Source organism: Mangifera indica, chromosome 5 (assembly GCF_011075055.1).
Source record: "Mangifera indica cultivar Alphonso chromosome 5, CATAS_Mindica_2.1, whole genome shotgun sequence".
In the NCBI taxonomy this organism is placed as follows: domain Eukaryota; kingdom Viridiplantae; phylum Streptophyta; class Magnoliopsida; order Sapindales; family Anacardiaceae; genus Mangifera; species Mangifera indica.
In genome coordinates this window covers 1,943,392-1,954,743 of record NC_058141.1, presented here as the reverse complement: position 1 = coordinate 1,954,743, position 11,352 = coordinate 1,943,392, and the positions used below count along the sequence as shown (strand labels likewise).

General features: G+C 30.4%; 1 protein-coding gene across 1 annotated transcript; it reads right to left on the bottom strand.

The window, feature by feature from the left end:
* Positions 1-9,751: 9,751 nt before the first annotated feature.
* On the bottom strand, positions 9,752-10,688 carry LOC123217380 (HMG-Y-related protein B-like). The gene is made up of 2 exons (XM_044638385.1): positions 10,501-10,688; positions 9,752-10,397 (listed from the first exon to the last, which is right to left on the bottom strand). The coding sequence occupies exons 1-2, from the start codon at positions 10,606-10,608 to the stop codon at positions 9,909-9,911; spliced, it is 597 nt and encodes a 198-aa protein (XP_044494320.1). The 5' UTR covers positions 10,609-10,688; the 3' UTR covers positions 9,752-9,908.
* Positions 10,689-11,352: the final 664 nt, after the last annotated feature.

The following is an 11,352-nucleotide window of genomic DNA, read 5'->3' as shown; positions in this document are numbered from 1 at the left end:
GAGCAAGTTTTTCATTCATCTCTTCAAGTGTATCATATAACTCTTCATATGAGGGGTTTTCATCTATCTCATCATTTAAATCATCACAAGTATTAAATGAGTTAGAGTTAATTACCTCATTATTTGTAATTGTCATGAAACACATGTTGGCTACTTCATTATCCTCCTTTTCGGATTCACTTTCGTCGTTATCATCTCATGTAGCCTTTATTGCTTTCTTTTTTGATCTACCAATTTTGAGGAAAGGACAATCATATTTGATGTGTCCCGGCTTCTTGCATTCATAGCAGACAACTTGTTCTTTTTTTTGTTTTTCTCCCATTTTGCCTTTAGAAGCCTCCCTTTTGGTGAAGTTTCCATTTCTTCTTAGTTTTCTATTCCTTACAACTTTCCAATATTTCTAGTCAAGAGTGCAATGTCTTCATCTTCATCATTTGATGTCTCCTCTTCTTCTTCTAGGAAATTTTCTTTGATGGATGATTTGAATGTGATGCGTTTTTTCTTCTTTTCTACTTCCTCAATTTGTCATTGCTTTATAGTAAGCTCATGAGTGAGAAGTGAACCTAAAAGCTCTTCAAAAGGTAAAGTCTTGACATCTTTTGCTTCTTCGATTGTCGTCACTTTGGGATCCCAAGAGGGAGGCAAACACCTAAGAAGTTTCTTGACATTTTCTTGGTTAGTATAAACTTTACTAAGATTTTTCAATTCATTCACAATAATAATAAATCTATCAAATATGTCATTAATAGTTTCATTTTCATTCATCTTAAATTACTCGTATGAGTGTATGAGCATGTAATTTTAGTCTCATTAACTTGTGAAGTCCCTTCATTTGATACCATCAATAATTCCTAAATTTCTTTAGCCGAAGTACAAGCTTGTACCTTGTTAAAGTTATATTCATTTATTTAATGCACAATATAACACATTCATAGCTCTAGCATTAATGATAATATTTTTCTTATCTTAAGAGGTCATTTTTTCTCTAGTTTTGGGCACCTGTTTTCCATCTACTTCTTTCATAGGAACAAAAGGTCCATCTTGCACTACATCCCACAATTCATAATCACTTTGAAGGAAAATCGACATACGATTTTTCCAATGGGCATATCCGGTGCCATCAAACAATGGCGGTCTATTAGAAGCAAGCCCTTCACTAACGGTATGGGATTTTTCTAGATTCATGGCCATTGCTCTAAACGGTTAAGTTTATGAGAATGAGCAATCTTGTTCTGATACCTATTGAAGGATCAAATGGCCTAAGAGGGGGGGTAAATTAGGTAATTTAAAACAATCTTTACCAAATTAGAGAATTAAAGCGATTTATTCAAATCAATTAATATTGCCTATTTTTAATCCAATTTATGAGAATAACAAAAATATTTCAAATAATCAATACAATCAAAATAACATAACATAAAGTATGAGTTTAAGAGAAGAGAAAATCAAACACACGATATATAGTGGTTCGCCTCAATTCGGCCTACGTTCACTCCTCCAAGCTTTCTCCCTTGGAGTATTCCACTAATCCTTGGTTGACCTAAAACTCAACCAAGTTTTTCTTCACAACAAAATAGCTTCCAAAGTGTTATTAACTTTTATAAGTGTTAAAGCTCAATTTCTCTCACTAGAAATTTTCTAATCTCTCCAAGAGTGAACCTCACTCTTTTATAGTACAAATTTTAGTATGAATTTGAAGTATGATCTCTCTCAAAGAGTATATATGAAAGATTAAGCTTGGTATAACCCAATACAAATGAAATTACAAAGTATATGAGCAAGGGTTTTGATTAGAGAAGAGAATTTGCAAGTGAATAGCTCAAAACTAATTTGCTCTCAAAAATATGAAAGTTCTTGGTGGCAAAAAGTTCTTTTTGAATGAATTTGATTGGGTTTATATAAGAGAAAATTAGGAAAGTTATCGATGTGCACAAAGACTAGCCGTTTTAATTATTCAAAAAATGCACAATTCAGTCGATCGAATGTAATTTGATCAACCGGATGTGACATGACACTCCCGTGGTGCCTACGTGGCACTAGCCATTAGAAAGTTTCAACCAAAATTCGGTCAACCGAATTTCTGAAAGCCAAAATGCATGGCTTCTAGACAATTCAGAAGCTACCATCGAAGAATTCGATCGGTCAAATTTGGTCAATCAAATTTTATTATATTTTACCCTCTAATTTTCAAAAACTATATTTAACCCCTAAAACTTTGAAAAGTGACAATTTAACCCATTTTAAAAAATTCTTTCAAAACCAACTTTAAGATATGAAAATGTAGGTCACAAAACTTCATCATTTTAAATGAGTTAATAAACTTTGGTGAAAAAATTGGCTTAACCCAATAAGTTTGAAAAATGATATTTTAACCCAAAATGTGAAAGATGTGAGAATAAGTTTTTAAGTGAGCTATCCCATATAAATAAATATTCTAATCAAAACAAATGCTCCAAATTACAAATATATCTATCTAAACTTGAGTTTTACTTCAAATCTTCAAAAATTCTTCACTTGAGTCTTATCTTCATTTTCATCTTGAAACTCCTTCAAGTGCATTAGATAAATTATTGCAATCTAAACTCACACTCAAGTAAAATCATTAATTAATATGCTAAGAGACATATTAGTTTATTATCATCAAAATAAAAGCATTTTAAATGTAGGTCACAAAACTTCATCATTTTAAATGAGTTAATAAACTTTGGTGAAAAAATTGGCTTAACCCAATAAGTTTGAAAAATGATATTTTAACCCAAAATGTGAAAGATGTGAGAATAAGTTTTTAAGTGAGCTATCCCATGTAAATAAATATTCTAATAAAAACAAATGCTCCAAATTACAAATATATCTATCTAAACTTGAGTTTTACTTCAAATTTTCAAAAATTCTTCACTTGAGTCTTATCTTCATTTTCATCTTGAAACTCCTTCAAGTGCATTAGATAAATTATTGCAATCTAAACTCACACTCAAGTAAAATCATTAATTAATATGCTAAGGGACATATTAGTTTATTATCATCAAAATAAAAGCATAATGACTCCTTGAGTCAACAAGTTTTACTTACATTTTTTCTTTCATATGTTTTGCAAATAAAGGTAAGTAGCGAGGGATCTAGCGGTCTAGCGAGCAATTGCAGAACGAGAGGGCGCTTGTGACATTTTATTTTTTTAATCAAACATACAACTATTATTATTATTATTTTTCAAACAAATTGATTGTTTATGATTTATACAGTTATTTTATATCAGAGATTTTTAGATACTTATTATTTTATGAGTTTTAATTAATAAAGCAGTTGTTTTTATTACATCACTTTTTTACATGCTTTATGATTATGTTTATGCATTAATAGTTTTAAATACTTCAGTTGTGCACATCTCTTTAAGTTGCATTTTCATCAAAGGTATGTATCTAAAGAGGGGTGTTACATAATACCTCGCATGATATGTATCTTAGGTGCCTCAACGGTCATGTCCTTGCCCTGCCTACCCACACACTTATTTCGTGCACCTTTGCATTCTCTGTCTTGCACTCACACGCCTCTGCCCATACGCCTTGCACATGTAGCTTTGCTCCTGACCTGTGTTTGCACTGTCTAGGCATGCCCAACCATGTAATTCTTCGGTCTTTCATCAAGTCCAACATGCCAACTCGATGCACTCGCTTACCTCCAATTATCGATGGTGTGACAGTGTCCATGACACAAACTATAAATTTTTAAAATGTTAATGATTTTTTAAAAGATTCTTTTTTAATTTGGAAAAATTTTGGAGTATTTTTAATTTTTAAAATTTTAATTTATACAACAGTTATTTCAAAAATGATAGTTACACTATTAAATAATGAAATAAAACACAACAAATTATGAGTATAAAATGTCATATTAAAAACCGTCAATGTTATAATTATATTTTTTAATTATATGAAGTGAATGTGATAATTTTTAAGCAAAATAAGTAAAATATCTATTTACCTCTAGTAAGTTTCAAAAATGATATTTATACCTCCACTCGACAATAGTGTTATTGTAATAATTTAAACCCTAGGGACAAAATGATAGTTAATTACACATCAATTATAATATTTAGATAAAATAATATAAATATCATTTATCGGTTAAAATTAACAATTGATTTTAACAGATGAATGAAAAAAATAATTTTTTAAATCTTACATGAAAAATAATCATTTCATGAAAAAATATATATATATATCAATTTAAATGTCAATTATAATGTATTATTATATAATTAAATATTAATTTAAAATTATAAAATCACGTAATAATGAATCATTTTTACATCTATTAATGTTTATCAGAACACTTAACTTTATTTTAGGCCAAACGACTATTTTCCATCCAAGGATTGGTGCAAAATCAATTTTTCATTGTTAATTATTGAAAATCTAAATACTTATCATTATTCTAAATTTTACTATAAATGTTAAGGATAAAATCGTTATTTAACAAAAATATTTTAAAAAATTATAAATTCTTCACATTTTCCCCCCAGATTTAAAAACTAATAATTTCCCCCCACCTTTCCCTCACTTAAAGTTTGAAAAATCACTATTTCTCCTCTAGAGTTTGCATTTTTCTCTTACCACTTCTCCGACAATAGGAGCCAACCAATCTCCACCCTCCTATCTCCCAGACTAGGACGAATTATACACTGACAAGAGATCAGTCTATGATTTGTTAGAGAGGCATGGATCCATGCAATGCACAGATTTGTATGTCACACATAGACTTGGCAATTTGTTTCATCGGATTATGTTCGTATCATGTCAATTCAGGTTTTGTGTCAGAGACCTTCAACTCCAACTTGATCCGAATTAGAATCGTATCGAAATTTTTTAACTCTAACCTAACCTTTAATATTCAAGTTAACTTGATTCAACCCAAACTGACTCGAAATTATCTATTGTTTTTACTGTCCAAAATGTTTTTATCATTTTAATTTTGTCACTAAATTACTCCAATATACTATTAATAAAATACAAGATATAATATTATGTCTTATTAACAAATGATTTAAAAATTTACATACTAAAACTTGAGTAATTATAATTATATAAAACAGACGATATTCAATTTATAATTATATAATTATAAAACTTGACAAATGTAAATTATATAAAATTTACATAATAAAATAAAATATTTAAATAAAAATAAACGATAATATGAGTGATTATAATTATATAAAGATACAACTATATTCAATTTAGAAAGATTTCTATTGTTGTCGATATTATATTTTAACATTTTTATAATTTCTTTATAACAAATTTCATTCAAGTAACATTTTCTTAAAATATTCGAATCGATTCAGATCGTGTCAAGTTATTTTCATGTGAATTCTAACACTACCTGATTTAATTTTGAATTATGTTGGGTTGACCTAAAATAAATTTTAAATAAAAAAACTTAACCCTAACTCGATATTTTTTGTGTCTTGTCATGTCAGATTGACTAGTCGTATTAAAAATTGTCAGCTCTAATTGTATAAATTGCGTTGGTTGATCTATGTGTTGACTGACGCATAGATCACATCGACTAATTTGTATGTCAATCGATGTATAGATTGGTCAAACAAAGAGTTTAAACCTTCTTTTGATCAATTTGTGAATCGCACAAATTCTTATCGATAAATCATCAATTGACCTCCTGTCAACAACGATTCGTTCTTTTCCATAAGATGGGAGAGAGGATATTGACCGACTTTGGTCATCACCTAACTCGATATTTTTTGTGTCTTATCATGTCAGATTGACTAGTCATATTAAAAATTGTCAGCTCTAATTGTATAAATTGCATTGGTTGATCTATGTGTTGACTAATGCATAGATCACATTGACTAATTTGTATGTCAATCAATGCATAGATTGGTCAAACAAAGAGTTTAAACCTTCTTATGATCAATATGTGCATCGTACAAATTCTTATCGATAAATCATCAATTGACCTCCTGTCAACAGCGATTCGTTCTTTTCCAGAAGATGGGAGAGAGTATATTGACCGACTTTGGTCATCACCATAAAAGGGAAATAATCATTTTTTATACTTTGGGTGAGAGGAAGGGGGAGAATGGTTAGTTTTTAAATATGTAGAGAAAATTGTAATAAATTTATAATTTTTTTAAATACTTTTATTAAATAATGATTTTATCTTTAATGGTAGTAGGATAATATAATAAAAATATAGGTATTAAAATTTTTAATAATTAATCAATTAAAAAATTTACACTACACCTTGGGAGGAAAATAGCCGTTTGGGTTTTATTTTATTCTTAATCAGCACAGCCTTAACCTACACAATAATCACATTCAATTATTTATTGTACGAGAGCCAAACAAACTCTGTATGTTCAGCATAACATGTGCCTAAATCGAATCAAAGCCTGGTCAAAACTGTACCAATCTCTGCCACACTTTACAAACACAAAGATTTATTCTCACGCCACACAGCTACAGACGCCAAATTAAATTTCCAACAAAACCCGCCCATATATTATAAAATAATAAAATTATACATATATATTTTTAATATATAATCTATATATACAAATAAAGTATTTTCATATAATTAAATAATTTTAAATTAAAAATAAAATAATATTTAATTATATGATAATATATCATCTATATATTAAATTATATACTAAAAATATATACATATAATATTACTCATTATAAAAATATTCCATTTCCGTGACATGTTGCTACTGTTGCCAAATACAACTTCCCATCAAAGCTTCACATTTTTATTTTTATTTATTAATTTTTTAAAATAAAAATATATTTATTTTTAATTAATATAATAAATAATATAAAAATATTTTAAAATAATTATAAAAAATTTTAATAAAATAATATTTTAGTATGTTTTTATTATATTAAATTAAGTATAATAAATATTTATATCTAATAATATTATTAAATATAGTAATAATTTTTCTCATTAATCATTTAAATAATTTATCATTATAGTAATTTTTTACTTTTCATGTAAAAACACAATATTTTTAAAATCGGATCAGCGATTGAACCAATTATTGTACTAGTTCATGATTTGACTAGTTTAATTGGACAACCAACCGGTTTAAAATCGAAAAAGTGATGGAAGACAAAGAGCTTCGTCGGGGAAGACGAAGACTGCTTCTTTGACGTCGATCAGGCATCCAAATAAGAGGAGAGGGACCGTTGGAGAGAAATGATGCTTCGGGAGGGAAAAGCCGTTGGCAATAGAGCTGGAGATTTCAAACCGAAACCCTATGGTGAAACTATCATTTTTTAAAACTTAAGCTGGGGGGGAAACTTTTAGTTTTTAAAGTTTAGAAGGGCAAAAAGAGATAAAATTTCAAGGGATTAGGGTTCCGCTAATTTTAATTACTCATAGGTGAGTATTTGGTATTATCAAAGTTAAAAGGAGAAAACTTGATAATGCAACATACCTTGGGTGGGAAATAGTCCTTTGGCCTTAATTTAATTAAAAACTTACAAATTGTAACTCCTTTAAGTTTCAATAAGATAAAAGTTGTGTAGTATTATGTAAACGTAGTTTTGTTGGTTTTAAATAATTTTTTCAATTCAATGGGTATATCGTGTTTGATTGAATTTCGAATCAATCAATATTTATATATAAACCAAATCAGATTGTGAAACTAAATTGAATTGTATACTAGTTCACGATTTAATTGGTCAAACCAGTTGGTTGGGTCTGATTTTAAAAACACTAATACAAAAACATTACCTAACCAAACATACCCTTAAGATCTACTATCTTACAATATGATACGATACAAATATAAAATAATACATATTATAAGATTTATGACATTGATATGATACAATAGATTTTTTTAAGACATGATATATATTACTAGTACATATTTACCTCTTTAAAAAGTGATATTGTGGCAAAGACGTATATAAGAAAATATAAACGCCAAAAGACTTATTCTCATCCAAGGTTTGGTGAAATTCTAAACTCATACTCGTTAACTTTTAAAAACTCAAATACTTATAATTTTGTTAAATTCATTGTTATGGATAAGGATAAAAATGTAATTTAACTAAAAATATTTTTAAAAACTAAAAATTTATCACTTCCTCTTAGGTTTAAAAACTAACAATTTTCTTCAATCTAAAGTTTAGAAAGTGATCATTTTTCCCTTATGGAACGTTTGGTTTGGGTAATGTTTTATTACCAAAATAGAAAGATTACCTTGAAGATAGATTACTTAGAAGATTACTGTGTATAAATGATTACTATGTTTGATAAAATTTGATAGATATAAATAATTATTGTGTTTGGTTAAAGGTAATAAAAGATTACTAGTAAATTATTTTACTTAAATGCCCTTGAATATAATTATTTTTAAATATTTTTTATATTATTTGTCATATTAATTAAAAATAAATTTATTTTTATCTCAAAAAATTAATAATATAATTATAATAAACTCAAGATTACCTCAGTAATCTTTAAATACATAAGGTGAAGGTGGTAATCAGATTACCACCTATATTACCTATCACGTCAGCATTGGTAATAGAATATTACTGTAATATTTTATTACTGATAAACCAAATAAAAGAATAAAAGATATATTACCAAGGTAATCTTAAAAAACTCTACCCAAACAGCCCCTTAGGGTTTTCCTTTCTTCTCTAGCCACCTTCATTCCAACAGATGGTTGACCTTTCCCACCCATCTTTCCCTCTCGACCATCTTTCTTGACACTAACAAAAGACAAACGATTTGTCTGGATGATTTCCCTTACCATGAAGGTTGAATACAACCAACCACGAAGACGAAGATGAAGTGAACATGACAAAGATAGTTGTCTTTGTTGAGAGATAATGTGTCCAATCTGCGAGAAAACAAAGACAGTCATGTTCACATCTGATCTGAGAGAAATGAGAGTGCATCCGACAAGTGGGTGAGGGGAAAACGGTCATTGAAAATGGATGGTTTGTTGATAAAAGTGGCCACCAATATTTGAAGATCAGTGAAAGAGGAAGATACTAGGCTAACTAGAACTGAAATGCTTCCCAAAGAAGAAAAGAAAACCCTAAGGAAAAAATGATTACTTTTCAAACTTTAGATTAGAAGAAATTGTTAGATTTTAAACCTAGAAAAAAGATGATAAATTTTTAGTTTTTAATATTTTTAACTAAATAACATTTTTATTTTTAGTCTTAACAGTGAATTTTAATAAAAAATAAGTATTTAAATTTTTAAAAATTAACAAGTATAAGTTTGAAAATTCACCAAACCTTAGATTAAAACAAGTCTTTTGGCCAAATATAAAATTTTATAAGATATTTATGACATCTTCTAAAATGATGATATATTATTTATAATTTATTATTATTTAAAAAATAAAGCCTTCTCAAATTGATAAACTATTTATAATACAAAAAAATTAAATTTTTAATATACAATATAATACAGAATTATCATAGTTTCAACTCAAATCCATAATACCTAAATTCAGTTCAAACTTATGTTTGGTATCAATTAAAAGTTGCACATAAAACGAACGATATTATGAGAAAATAATAACAATAATAATAAACAAAGTTATCAAAAAATTAAATGAACAAAGCTTCAACACACTAACTTAAATTCAGCTTATTTAGTTCAAACCATCCTACCAATGATATAATGCCACATATATTTATCCTAGTATTTATATAAATTTGTTATTAGAAAAAGTATTATTGGAGAAAAGAGCAATAAAAAGGCCTAATCAGCTGCTGAGTAATTTTTACATGCAAATTGCAGTTACATTACACCTCTTACTTCTCCATTACAACACTCACAACTAATGATAACATTAATCTAAAACATCAATTAGTAGAAATTAACTACATTAACTTTTTTTTCGTCCGTCAACCAGCCACCGGCGCCACTGCCGGCTTCACCTTCGGCGGCCGTCCTCTTCCCCTAGGGGCACCGGTAGTGTTAGTCGCAGCTGCAGGCGCAGTAGCGGGGGTTGTCTTGACCTTCTTCGCAGGTCTTCCACGTGGCCTTCCGCTCCCAGTTGAGCTCATCTTTTTCGGTGGAGCGAACGGATCTCTGGGCTTAGGTGGACGTCCACGTGGCCTGGGTGGGGAAATCACGGTTCCAGGTGGCAAAGGCGCCTTGGGCTTCGGCGGACGGCCGCGTCCCCTCTTGGGTGGAGCGTTGGGGTCCGGCTTCATGTAGTTGTTCTTCACCATAACCAGCACGCCACTCTCTGTCATCCTGTTTAAGTTGTGAGAGAGCAGTGTGGAGTGGGCCGCTGGTAGATCCAGGTTTGTTGACTCCATTTCCTTCGAGATTGCAGCTTTAGACGAGCCTGTTTCCTCATTCAACGCTTCAATTGCAGCTATAATCATCTAATATAAACAAAATTATTCAAAAATAAAAAACTATCATCCCACTTCAAGAAAAAACACAATTATCTCAAGTAAAAGTCTGAAAAATTGTAAATTTTTGTACCTCCGGATATTGCAGGAGAGTAGACGGTTGTTGCTGCGCCGGCGGTTGTAAAATGGGCTGTTGCTGTGGCGGTGGAGGTGGGTTGAGAGAATCTTCCGTTGAAGCCATGAGGGTTTTGAGAAAGAGAAGTCTGTTAAGGGACTGTTTGGTGTGAGCTTGAAGAAGGGTAGTGTGGGGATTTAAAAGGGTTGTATTTTATTTTAGGTTATGATAGAGGGAATAACGGCAGCTTGGATGAGAAGTGCTTAGTCACTTATCCGACGGTTGGGGATAATAGTTTGTGGAACGATCCGACGGCGGACGTTAGATTATAGTAGTTTCACGCGGATTGGTGACGTGGTTTCGGACATCAATGGTATTTGACGGTTTCTTCCTGATGATTTGACGGTTTTGGACATGTTTTTGAATTGATCGTTTCAAAATCTTTTCGGAAATGTTTACGTGTGGAGCTGTAGTGCTCGTAGTTCCGCGTGGCGTTTTCTCATTGGTGGTTCAGAATAAGTCAAAATCAGATTTTTTGATGGAAGGATAAGATAACGAAAAAGTGGTGAAGCGCACGTGGGCTGTGGATCATCTGATTTTCGAATTTAAGGACCCAGATCCAGCATGCAACTGCGGAATCGTGGGGCCCACACTTGGACCGAGAAAGCGGACGACAAAGAGTTATGATCGTGCGCGGCTGAGGCTTATGACATTACCATGGAAGAGCCTGGAGACAGGACAAGAAATTGAATAGTTGGTCAGCTTGGTGTTGACTTTTTCCAATACTACGTTAGGTTCATTGTACGCCATCATAGCTCTCCGCCTGAAATTCGAATGTTTTCCACCGTACAATTATTTACATGAACATCT

Coding starts and splice junctions, on each gene's coding strand:
- LOC123217380 (XM_044638385.1), bottom strand. CDS start 10,608: ATGGCTTCAACGGAAGATTCTCTCAACCCACCTCCACCGCCACAGCAA. Junction 10,398..10,500: donor CTCTCCTGCAATATCCGGAG/GTACAAAAATTT, acceptor TGTTTATATTAG/ATGATTATAGCTGCAATTGA.